The 13,712-nt window shown below is 32.9% G+C and overlaps 1 protein-coding gene across 2 annotated transcripts; it reads right to left on the bottom strand.

Moving 5' to 3' along the window:
• LOC138309082 (dehydrogenase/reductase SDR family member 9-like) lies at positions 1 to 9,428 on the bottom strand. 2 transcript variants are annotated; one of them, XM_069250220.1, is made up of 5 exons: positions 9,368 to 9,428; positions 5,424 to 5,756; positions 4,303 to 4,570; positions 2,582 to 2,745; positions 1 to 1,683 (listed from the first exon to the last, which is right to left on the bottom strand). In XM_069250220.1, the coding sequence occupies exons 2-5, from the start codon at positions 5,740 to 5,742 to the stop codon at positions 1,466 to 1,468; spliced, it is 969 nt and encodes a 322-aa protein (XP_069106321.1). In that variant the 5' UTR covers positions 5,743 to 5,756; positions 9,368 to 9,428; the 3' UTR covers positions 1 to 1,465. The 2 variants fall into 2 exon arrangements, with proteins under 2 accessions (XP_069106321.1, XP_069106320.1); XM_069250219.1 differs by lacking the exon at positions 9,368 to 9,428 and adding an exon at positions 7,251 to 7,291.
• Between the last annotated feature and the right edge of the window lie 4,284 nt (positions 9,429 to 13,712).

Raw genomic sequence — 13,712 nt, 5'->3', positions numbered from 1 at the left:
AAATAAATTACAGAAAACCCGCACCGGCATATTGCCCGCGGTTTATACTTCGATGTAATCCTTGAAAGTGTAGCATGTAGTAAAAAAATAGTACGTGAGTCTACATTTGCTATAATGATTTCATTTTAGAAAGGGTATTAGCTTTTTCAAAGACATGTAAATTATCAATAACATATTTTTTGTTTGGAAATCGGTTTTAAATGCAGGAAATCATAGCTCATTTGAAAATACATAAGCATAGTAAGAGAATTACTTGTGCTATTTACATCATGTAAACCGCATATTTTTCAAATGTGGTAATAGTTTCCACAGATAGTAAGCAATAGGTATCTTCTGAAAAAAACTCGTATGTATGGTTAGGGCCATTTTGCCTCCAAAACGGTCAAATTTTCAAACTGTTTTTGGTGATTAAAATCTTGAATTTAATATATTTACAACTGTAGCACATTCCTAATACAATTGGTATGACAGTTGATGGTAATCATTCAAAATATGCATAAATGAAGCAAATGTGAAATTTTGGACATTTGATAAAAATCTTTAGTAAACTTTTTATCTGGAATTCGTAGAGTAGCAGTTATTTGAAAACTGGATTAGGGAGCAAAAAGGGCCCAAATAATCATACATAGTCCTTCCATTCTTTAAGTCAAGACAGATATCGTCCGTAAATATGAAATTTCTAAGAACATGTACAACTCATTTAAAGTATCAGAGCATACAAAATGCCCCATAGTCATATATGGCAGTGATTCCAAAGGGAATAAATACGTAAATAGTCATTTATACACCATTGGTAACGACAAATTGTTTGAAAACGCACTATGATCAATTATCTCAAGGATTAACTGTATACATACTTATTTTAGAACAATCAAATTTTAACGCAAATGCTGAAAACATTAAATTGCGGTGGTTCAATATCAGAAATACTCTTTTATAAAATAATTAAGCACTGTACATTGATTAAAAAACCGTTAAAATAAAACTACCACTAAAATAAGTAAGCTCACAGTAGATTATCTTCCATACATGATGTACCACGGCTACAATAGATATAGCATGGATGCCCCTTGAAAATATTACAGTAAAGCACGATTTATATGCTTAAAATACATCCATAGCAAGGAAATGACGTAACTAATGTTCCGTAAGATAAAACATACAATGTGATTCATGCAGGAAAATAACCAAAGGACAAATGATTTTTTTTTTTTTTTTTTTGGGTTACGCCAAAAAAAATATGTCTGCTCAGGGTTACATTGGCGAAAAAATAGGGTCGGTAGATCGCGATATTTGTTTTAGTGTCTTTCACTCTAAAGTAATGGCCGGAACCGGAGTCTGAGATCGAAATCCCGACATTTATTATTATCTATATTTTTGTAGAAAGTGGAAAAAATAGGGGTCGGAGGCAAAAAATAAAACAAATACAAAAACATATAGTAACACATACGAAAACATACAAAAGTTATGCGAGTGCCTCGGGCAATGGCCAGTTCAAAGTGCCTATAATTTTTGCTGTCAGCCATTCCGGGGCCAGATACAGAAACCAGATGTAAGTATTGCTGTCTTTGCCAACCACGTATCGCGCCTGTGGGAATTTTGACGTCAGCGCATGCTCGTAAGCATCCACTACATGATAGAGTCGTGATGATAATATATGTTCTCCCATCATGTTCTTTATAACTGAAACAAAACAAAAAAGATGTGATTTCATAGCGTGGCTTAAGAACTCGTCAGACCTTGACGTTTTACTAAGCGCATGTCAGCGTATGAAGATACGCTAGTATATACGGCTGATACGTTTGGACTACGCTTTGGGGTAGCTTGCCTGCATATGTGTTGGACCTATGGTCCATGCGTTGGTATTCGGTGGGGAAGATTTTTGCCTGCACAGAACTTTATTATGTCGGCTGCGAAAACGAGCAATTAACTTGTCTAAACATGATCATAATGCATATTTGACGTACACCAGCATACTGTAACTTGGTATAGATTTTGTAAAATACCAAGACGTGAAACGCGCAAAAACAATTGCAGGTACCGTAAACATATTCAAAACCCCAATCTTAAAAGTCGGCCTCAACCATACGTGTCTTAAGTCGGTACATATCGATATTAAGTATTTACATTTTCAATGCAGCCCTACTTTGTAACCTTTCCAAGCACAGTTGAAATTCATTAGTGTATGAACTTCCATCTGCTTATTATGACATGATTGTCATTGTAACATCACAATTGTTGTGCCACTGATCACGTAAAATAGCTGTTTAAAGAGTTGTTCTATCCTTGACATTAATGATTTTCTTATTCATTATATATGCAAAATGCATATATAAAATTATGAAACTGCATTCATTTGACAATTATGGGACCATGGATGTCAAATGGACCGCGGCAAATCCAACATAAAGCGCTAGTGGTTTCATTAAATTTGCCGTTGTCCATTTGACATTCGTACACCCATGATTACCAACTGAATACAGTCTAATGCTTAAAACAATTAGAAGTTGGATAATAGCAAATACTTTTCAAAATATTAGAATTGGCGTTAATGCTGTTATGTAAACAATTTTATACTTACTTTGTTCAGGGTAATCGTTTCCATAATATTCTTTTATGTCCTCGTCCTGGCGTTTAAAGTAATCACGCACTTTTTCTTTCAATTTCTCGACATCAGCTATGTTTGTTTTGTATCCACTAGGTTCAAGTATGCTGACCTGGACTCCAGCCGTGTAATTTTCCTGTCTGGAAAGTTAGATACATGCAATGTAGGGTACGCTTAACTCGAACTCGCAGAAGTCAAGGATCATATTTTATTTTAAGGTATAAGACCCCGTCTAAAATAGTGATGTTTTGTATGCATATATTTCACTTCTTGGGTGTAGTTGAACATTACTTAGTTACTAAAAAGCGTCTATGCATCCGTTCTAACCTTAGATATTACTTTTGACCCGTAGATTGTTGTGTTGTTTGTAAATGGCAAAATATACAAAATATTGTAGATTTCAGTTTTGCAAGTCAACATAAACAAACATGTAGACAAACACGTTGTATTAGTGTTATTTTGGACTGAGGAAGGCCCTGTAGTGGCTGAATATATATTCCATAGAAATTATTTTTTATATTACTTTGAATTTATTTTGGCCTTTTATTTCGGATAATTAAAATACTTAATATACTAGCTTTATACCGTTTTTACCTCATTATGGCAAGTCCACAGGTTTCAGTACATATTTCTGTCACCAAATAACCATTCCATTATGTTTACTACTAGTGTTTATAGCATGTAGAAGGAGCGATGGTTTGACCGGATTCGACTTTACAAAGACATACAAAGCGAGTTTTTCTTCTTTGCCTTGACAGGAAAGTCGCAGAAAGACACGAAACTGACTACATTACAACCATAAATTCGTTGTAAGCGTATTCGTTATAAAGGTGTTGTATTGTATTTCTCGGTCAAAATGTTGTATTCATTTTATATCCGAATTGTTGAAGTACACTTTACTCGACTACCGGATAACTCGACGATTATCTTTATATTACCAGTTATTGAGGTTTGGCTGCTGTTTGCAAATAAAAATATGTCTCCTAATTAAACTCTGGAAAAAGTGGCAATTCCTTTTCGTACACTTTGTATTTTAACCAGAACGTGACTTAATTTGGAAACACAACTAAAGAAAAGTTTAAAAGTACGTCCCGGAAAAAAACCGTCGGACTGTGTGTCCTATATGGAATGAAGTACTGATTGCGCATGCACCAAAAGCAAAACAAATTATTTTATATATATATATACATTTTTTTTTTAATTTGACATATCTATACATGATTAAACACCAATTATTGTTCAAATGATGAGCATCGTTTATGCTCTGTCGGCGTTGGAGCATCTTTAAACTACGTAATTGACACGTTAGTAGTTTAACATTGAATTCAATCGAAAATTCAGTTCGAAAATGACTGAACTAAGAAAATCGTTTGCGTGTAACCTTTTGAATATTCAAAATAATGTTAAGAATACCAAACTTTATAATATTTTGTTTTCAGATGAATTCAATTTAGCCATGGTTGAATCATAAGATCAACGTTCAACATCGACAGATCGCCAGCTTCCGATCAAACCGGTCGGGAACCGCGCGTGACTTTGCATTTTGTATTACGTATGCTACGACATTTGCTCCGACATTGAACAGCTACATAGTACATGTGCGCGTCGAGGACGTAGCGTGGCTAAACATTGCATGTCCGATCGGCCAGTTTCTGTCATATGAGATGTTGATGTGACACTGGGTACGGAATGTTTACCTGAGAGTGTCCGAATAGCCTTCCACCGCAAACTTAGAGCAGACGTACGGAGCACCTCCTGCCGCCATTAATCTTCCAAAAACACTTGACATATTCACTATCCGTCCACGTTCAGCCCTCACTAACGGAAGGAATTGGCTTGTCACTCGTATCATCCCGTATAAATTGACGTCCATTAAACGCTTGTAATCGTCGATGGGAATCCATTCGGATAAGAGTAAACTAACGGAGTCGGCAATACCGGCATTGTTTACCAGTCCGTGCAAACCTGGTTGAACAAAACGAAAGCATACAAAACATTTGGCCATTTCACCATAAGTTTAGCTGCAAATTGCTTGTTGGATTTTTGTTTTTGTTTTGATTGTATTTTGATGTATTTTATGTTTTGTTATTTGTTTTTTGTTTATTATTATTATTATTCTAATGTTCCATATGGAGCTCATATACATCTCAAGAGTAAAAGGTCAAAAGACGAGCATAAATTTTATATTCCTTCAGTTTTTATAAAACGCGGCAGCCAGAGTGGAAGAATGGATGGCCCAGATGCATGATCGTAGAAGGCGACTTAATAAGAAAATATTTTTAACAGACTTATTTATTACATGAAGCTACATAAATGGCATTGTATTAATGTTGACAGCTAGGATATTATTAGTGTAAACTTCGGGAATGAACTCATTAGGTCTCCAAATAGCAATGTTCATATCAAACATCAAATATCAAATAGTTGGAGTATCACAGATAGTATTATATCCTAGATAATTAAACAGGCTATGTATAATTTATGGATATAGTGACTTAATTGTAAAGTTGGGGAAGACTTATGATTTGTATCAATCATACTATAATAACATCTATACACATTCTAAGATAATTCCGGAAAATTTTAATAGAATTGATTAAGAAATGATTTAGCCGTTGTATCATCCAATAAGAAGTAATGTTACAAACAGTAATTTGGTGGTATTGTTTACATTTTAAGCCAATGGCAATGCTTGATAGATCTATGCGCGGTTAATTTTTTAACTGATTGGTTATTCAACAACCCATCAATGAAACTGCAAAACCCTTATACACAAATCAGCAAAACGAAAGAGATAAAATGTAAATGAATCATTTACCTCGTCCACATGGCAGCCTCGATTTCACAAACTCACGTGCCTTTTTAACACTTTCCTCATCAGTGACGTCAAGAAGTAATGACGTCACACGATTTGAGGTCGCCTTGTCCAATTTTTCTTTCCCTTCCTCGGTTAAACATCCAGCGAACACATTTACACCACGGGAATCAAGACGCTTAACAAGTAAATGGCCAAAACCACTATCACATCCGGTTATTAATACATATTTATCATAAATCCGAGCAATCTTCAGCCTCCTCAGAAATCGTTGACATATCAGGAAGGCCAAAACCAGGAGAAATATTATATAAACACTCATCTTCAAAGATGTTCCTGGAAAAAATGAAAACAAAATGCTCAATTGAATTTAGCTATCTATCAATGTCATAGGATCCTCCATGCAACAACCAAAGCAGTTTTTTTTTTTTTTTTTTTTTTTTTTTTTTTTTGGTTATTTACATTAACGTCTTACGACTACTAACAAGTAAAGATTAAGATACATGAACTTGCTTTCTGTATGAGAATAAAGTTGCCGTTAGTTTTGTCTCGAAAATTTTAAAGGTATATATTTAGCGAAAACACGTTTTAGCTCTCATATCTCGATGTACATTAACAAAAACTGGCTATTCGCTGTAGGGGCAGTAAAGAAAAAAACCAATAACTTTCATTCTGCTACAGTATATTAACTTTCGATTCAAAAGCTAACGATAAAGATTCTTCTTGAAAATATCCATCGATGGACAAGCAATGTGACATGAAATTATTTCAAAACAAAAATAAATTGGTTTGTTTTGGGAGAGATATCCTAATTCAGGAAAGGACTGTATATGGTTTAGGCCCTTTTTGGCCCCCAAATCCACCAGTTTTTAAGCTCTTAAGTATTAAGAAATAAAATCGTTACATTTATAATATTTAGCACAGCCCTTAATCAATTAATATAGGTTTTCTAATTTTACAGCTTTAAGTTGCCATGGTAACCATCCGAAATATGCATAAATTAACTGAATTTGAAACTTGCCATTTTTTGCCTATGTTTTGATGGTTTTTGCCTAATAAACAATATAGTGCAATCTTGAACAAATTAAACATTTATTATTTTTGCATATACCTAAGTCACATCTTTAGGAGAAATATGAAGGATATACTCTATGGTTTATAGGTGAATGACTTTGCAAAAATGGCCAAAATTGACTAAAATTCTACATTTTCATAATGTTTGCATTAGGACGGTTACTATGGTTAATACAGCTAAATGATACATAAACAATATACCTATTATATCAAAGATGTGCTCTTTATTTGATATTTAACAATTTAATTACCAAACAAAATGTTTGAAAATTTGATGGATTTGGGGGTCAAAAAGCGCCCAAACCTTAAAATAGTCCTTTGCAGATGTTTGTCATTATAAATTTATAAATTTATAATCATAAGCTGGGTATACGACATCGATAGCAATATCACCACTAAACCAGTCGCCACGTGTTGCTCAAATAATCAGTTGTTATCTGGTTGGTATCAAGGACGACAATTGATAGACGAGTTTGAATTGGGATGCTATCACCATTATGTCAACATTGTCTGGTTTTGTTCATAACAATGTCAAATATTCGGACGTCCTCTAGATAATGCTGGAAAAGTTATTGATTCATGTGGATAGTTCGCACGTACTACATTTGTCTATATAAAGTATTTATTTTACAGTCCCACTTGGTTTATTGCAAAAATACAGGTAATGCTGTTTCCGAATACTTTTGAAATAAAAAACTATTTGTTTGAAAGTTGTGATCTTATAGTTTTAATTTCTCAATAATAATGAAAAAATACCTATGGTGGTCATTTCTTTAAGTCGGAGGAACATGAATACAGATCTGTATCAGCACCAAACAAAGAAAACGTATACAAAGGAATTAGAATCACAAGAAACAAAGGAATTAGAATCACAAAAAAACTTATTCATTGTCCAAACAACTTGTTAAAAAAATCTTATAGTTCATGTATTTATGACATGTACACAGAAAAGGGTTTTTAATTATAAATATTCATTTCATTTTACTTTGCAGATTTAAATGTCTTTGAACAAGACTGCGATAGTGTACCTGTTAACTTAGAATAGTTATTGTACATATGCAACGTCCAATATTGTAGCAAATAAACATTAGTTTGCTAGTGCGCTAGACGCCTGTCTTACAAAAGTAGTAAACAGTCATTGCCAGAAACTACATTTATATGCGAAAATAAATTTCATAATGTAAAGGATAATCAATTTCAGTAAGATTAGTATTGGTATCAGTATCGCTTTACTGTGATATAGCACTATAAAAAGGACAATAGTTCCACTATACAAGAAGACACAACATGAATATACCGCAGTCTCCCAAAACACGCACATTGCACTACATTCACGCAATACACCGCATACATGGGAGGCCGTCCTTACATGACCCTATCTGCTAATAGGACGTTAATTGAATCAAGCAAACACACAAAGCTACTGTTGGTCAAGGTTAACAACGCAAATGTAATCTTTAAAGAATATTTGTTCTTTTTTTAATCCAAAAGGACATCAATGTAGTTCATATAATTCTACAAGTAATAATTTGATATACCACTCGCTTAAGTTAATTGATATACCACTCGCTTAAGTCTGATGGCATATGAAGTTCTTGATATAATATCGTTTCTGATGCAATATCGTGCAAATATGATAATCATTTTAGTACAGTATCTTAACGGACAATGCATCTTTCTCGTGTAAAAATAGATAACATCGCTAAGTATTCTATTTCGAGAATTTAAATAAATCCAGGAATTCGCAGATTATTTAAAGCACGCTTTGATTTATGTGTATTAAAGTCGACCCACATATCACATACATGAGGTGTTTACTCATGCGAGTTAACTTTCCGTTGTCTTCAAAATGAATCAAATTTGTATTCGTTAGGGTTTTTTTATTTGCTGTAATATTTTACCATAAGTTAGAATCCGAATTTTCATTTTGTAGGGTTACCCCCATCTTTTTTTTCTGATATAAGTATGAACATGAATACATAGCGTTTGGGCTAAATGGCATATCTTGTTTTACTTAACAGTCATCCAGTTTTTCAAATGTAATGGCAGAAATGTGCCTTTTCCAGCTTAAACGTTCTATGGCGAAATGTGTATAGTATTTTCAAATTTTCGAAACTAGTACAACCTATTTTCGTCAAGAGCATCCTATTATTTCATTTATACTTTTGAGTACTTTTAACATAAAGAAATTAAATCTACTTAGTAAATATATTTATAATGCAACTATTTTGAGAAAACCATTAATGTAATGCTTTGTCCCTTCTCCACTTTTTCTGTATGTATGCTAATTGTATTTTGATAGTATCCTTATAAAACTTAATGCAAATAAAAAAAGAATTTGAAATGTTTCAAAAACAATTCTTACACATTTGAATCTTTAAAGTACTATATTGTATCAGTGATGTAGATGTTTATAAATCCTTGATGGTATATTGCAAAAGCTATGCAATGATACTCTTTTTTTTAGTTTTGATGCATGTGTGTGTTAGGCTAATTGGAGGATTTTGCAATTCTTTTCAGTCTTTCTTTTGTATCACATAAAAAGGGAAAATGAAAAAGAAAATCAACGTAGAATAAGTTTATAGAAAAAGGAAATATTCCATCTCAAATACGTAAAAAAACCACTGGGGAAATGTATTGAAAGATTAAATAAAAAGAGTGGAAATGAAGGAAACTGTAACTGGAGAGTGTGTGTCAAGTCATATCAAAATATCATTATCCCCTTAACCAATCAAAGAATTACGAAAATAATATTAAAAGAACTATTTTCCTTTCGTTCATTTGCAAAAATTGCAGTTAAAAATAAATTTTGAAAATATTTGCATACGGTTGATCAAACCCATTGTATTACTCAAAAAATCACCAATACGTACCTCAACTGTCTTCTTGTGCTGTTTCTGCGAATATAAATATGCTCCGTATTACTAAAACAACTTGGTAAGGCGCCCATGGGGTAATTTGTATACACGTTTGTCTTCAGTCCAAAATAACAATATTCTCATACGAAAACACAAAAGAGTTTAACAGAATGGTTGAATGAATATATTTATATGTAGGTCTGAAAGAAAAAAAACCCAATTTGATTAGAAGTACATAACATATGCATGAATATAAAGAAATTACCCCTTGGGTGGCCTCATTTAAGCAAGTAGTGTACTTTGTTCAATATGTGGGGTGATCCTGATGTTGTGATCGAACGATCAGTGATTTTAGTGTACAGCATAAGGGATGTAACTCTGAAAATCTTCAGTTACAAACATTTGTAAGACAAATTTTTAATTTTAATTTATATAAACTTTGAAAATATTCAGTTACAAACATTTGTAAGACAAATTTTTAATTTTAATTTATATAAACTTTGAATTTTAAAGTTGCTGCACTGCTGACAAATGGTATTTTTTTCACTATCAAAAACAGGAGCAGACGGTTTAGTATTTTTCTTCAGTTGCAAAAATTACTTACTTTACTTTACAACCATTGAAATGTTTGAGCTTCTAATTTTATTTTTAAAATGTAAAATATAATTTATTTCATCCCGAAAAAAAAATCCGTTGCACTATATCCTATATGGAATGAAGTACTGATTGCCCATGCACAAAAGGCAAAATCAATTATTTTATATATATTTGTTTTGTGTTAATTAGACATATATACAAAATGTATGCATGATTAAACATCAATAATTGTGTTGGCTAAAGTCGGTAAAAATGGTGTGAATGTATCCAGTATAATTTCTTATGAAATGGAAAAATAAAATTTCTCGCCAAAATCTGTCTGCCTACGAAGAAATTAATTTAAAGTATAGGAATCATAATACGTCCTCCCGGCTGACTATGTCCTTGGTTACTTTTACACGCAGCCTCGCTTTCAATACTTTTAATTTTCCTTTACTTTAATGGTCAGAACTGGGAAACGTAAGCAGAACTTGGCCGTCGTATTAATATGTGAGAACTTTTGGAAGGCCAATGAACGCATTTAGACTGGTTTTCTTTGCCCGACTATTCACTTTAAGTATTGATGTCACTACTGTTTTTTTGGGTTTTTTTTCTAATTTCATCGGGCTATAAATAACGTTTACAAACTTTCACAGTTTGCAAACAACGTTTTCCATTCTCCGATTAGGGAACTGGTATCACTTAATTATTTAGACTTATTCATACAGTAAACATTCCTTAAAAAAATAGTTCATTAACTTTATACTTGCCATAGAAAAGCATTACATATTTTAAGTAAGGCTCCTTAACTTAAGAGATTTTCCTTCTGTCATGCTTTGTAATGGGGAATTTTAAGTTAAGGAATTCCTAAAAGTTAAAGAATTTTCATGAAACTGGAACCAGGAAAATTATGGACATATGAATGGGAAGGTGACATTAGCATTAAGTGGAGTTTGGAATGTTGTACTTGATTTTAGTATAGCGTATATAGCCGTTTATTTTCGTTGGTCCAAATTTTCGCGATTTCAGCTAAAAACGAGACAATCAAATTTTCGCGATTTTGAATTTTTTCAATTTGACTTTCAGTGTACATTTGTATAAATTATTCAACCGTTTTTAGGTCACCTGAGACGAAGTCTCAAGAAATGAACTATTCTTATCGCCTTTTGTCCGTCGTGCGTCGTATGTCCGTAAACAATTTACATTGTCGACTTCTTCTCCAAAACTGCTGAAGCAATTTTAATGAAATTTTGCACAAACCCTCTAGGGCATTCGTAAGGCCAATCAGGAATTTTGTGAATTATATGGTCCCATCCCCAGGGGGCCATGGGAGGGGCCAAAAGGGGGTAAAATTGACTAAAATTGCAAAATTTTTCTTCTCCACTCACAGATGTGGTGAAACCAAATATTCTTCATAGATAGAAAGGTCTTAAGGCCCTTTATAAAAATTGTGAATTATATGACCCTGGGGTATCTCGTTTCCCCCTGGGGAGGGGGTTAAGTTTACTATAGTTTATATAGGGAAAACACAGTTTTTGAGCATTATTTGGTCATTTGTAAAAAGAAATTAGTCAAATTTTGTCAGAATTATCAGTATAAGATGGCCATTGAAAGCTTTCAACAAATTTTCCATGACTGACCCCAGGGGCCGTAGGGGCGGGGTCAAAAGGGGTCAAATAGGCTAAAACTTCAGAAATCTTCTTCTGAAATTCTGGAATTGGTAGAATCAAATACTCTTTATAGATGGAAATCTCTTAAGGTGTTTTATGACAATTGTGAATTATATATCCCTGGGGTCTCACGTTTCGCCTTGGGGAGGGGGTCAAGTTCATTATTTGCTCAATTTTCATAGGAATTAGTCAAACTTGATTAGAATTATTAGCCTGAGATATAGTTTTTTAACATGCATATCAGTCCTCGCTGACCCCCTGGGGGACCAGAGGGGCGGGGGCAAACAGGGTCAAAATGATTTAAAATTTCAAGAAATCTTTTGAGTTAACAGGTTTGATGGAAGCAGAATCTCTTCTTAGATTAAAAAGTTAAATTCATGAAATCACTGACCGACTTCAAGGGCCAGTATATTAGTGTTAATATGTCTTTTGTTTCATTCAACAAATTTTCTCGGGTGACCGTTAAGGCCCATGGGCCTCTTGTCCGATATTTCGCGGATTTTTTTTTTTTTTGGCGATCACAGTAATTACCTGCAAAATCGTTAAGATATCCGGCTATAATATAACGTTGCGGTGTTAGATATTCACACTGTTGGAATCGAAACAACAAAAAGGCCTAAATCAGTTTTTGTTTGGAGATAATTCAACAAGAAATGCACTAGGTCTGGTTCTAACGTTTTACGGTAAAAAGAGTCGCTTTTGATGGTGAATCTGTGATTTTAAAAGAAACATATCGTCTGCATATCCAGACTGTTATTGAACAAATATTGAAAAATATTAAAAGACCAAATATCGACCCTTGTGGAACTCCATGCCAGCTTCAATTGCACTAACGTGGCCAACAGATTAGTAAGAATTATTTTATGGTTTTTTGATATCTTTTTGTTTAAAAATAAAAAGTTAAAAAAAAAACCAGAAATATAAACAAAGGACCACAGGTTTACGACGCGCATGCGCAAAAAAAAAAAAAATACTAAGTATTTATAGTATTTTTTTTTGCGCGTCGTAAACCTGTGAAAGGACCAAGTATCGATCCTATGCACTAACAGGTGTGAGTAAGATCTATTTTAGAAAATATGTTTTGAAGTATATACGATAAATAGTTGTGACCAGGAATATATACATATAACCCACCTATAGGCATGTATATATATAATTCCGAAATGTCGTGAAAGATTGACCTAGCTCTTTAGATGTACGTACATGTATATGTTTTAAAATGAATTTTGAATTATTATATCCATATAAATGAATTTAGGATATCGCTGGATAAAAGGTTATTTTTTCACATTGGCTTAGCGTACTTTTGACTTTGACTTCAAACATATTTTATGGATATAAAAGGACAAATGGATTAGGCACAAGTTATTTCAACTGTCTTAGCGTATCTTGTAATTTGCTAATAAATACTATAATTCGTCCATGAGAAGCATATCAGAGATCTAGAGGCTACGCATAGAAACGCCGTCATATATATATACAGTGTATATATATATCTACATCTAAACGATTTAGAAGCCAGTTTATTATACTTATCCTAAAAATCAAGGGGCTTTTAATCTCTTATACTTCTTAAGATGTAAACTTTATTGATGTGTTGATTTTCGAATTTTCTGTTAAAAAAAAAATGATATAAAAAGTGGTAGATAAAGTGTAAATGTAAAAAGAGTTTCAAAAAAAATATTTAATTATGTAACGATGTAATATTCCTTTGTGTAATATATCGGAAAACCAACGACTTATTTGTCCCTTTGACAAGTTGGGGTATCTATCGCTATAAGTAAATGTTAATTAAAAACATACAAATACTCGATAATGAAATATAATTGGAAACTCTAAACAGTAAAATATGAATTTATGTTATAGAATTATCTACATTTTATATAAAGCATGAACGATTTTAAGACAAAACATGGTATTCGCAGAAGCGACCTCGCTCGTAACAGTTATATTATCACTTTTGAATTTCATGTATACAGTGAAATATTTATGGGGCTTTTGTAAACTTGATGAGAATTTTCTGTTAAAAAACCCGTATATTTTTGCCATTTTCCTCATTTGATACTTCCCTCTGGGAACTTGTAAATTTTTTGATCCGCTAGTCAGTCTGTTAC

This window comes from Argopecten irradians, chromosome 15, assembly GCF_041381155.1.
Source record: "Argopecten irradians isolate NY chromosome 15, Ai_NY, whole genome shotgun sequence".
Lineage (NCBI taxonomy): Eukaryota > Metazoa > Mollusca > Bivalvia > Pectinida > Pectinidae > Argopecten > Argopecten irradians.
Note: the sequence above shows the minus strand (reverse complement) of the source record. Positions and strands in the feature narration are given on the sequence as shown.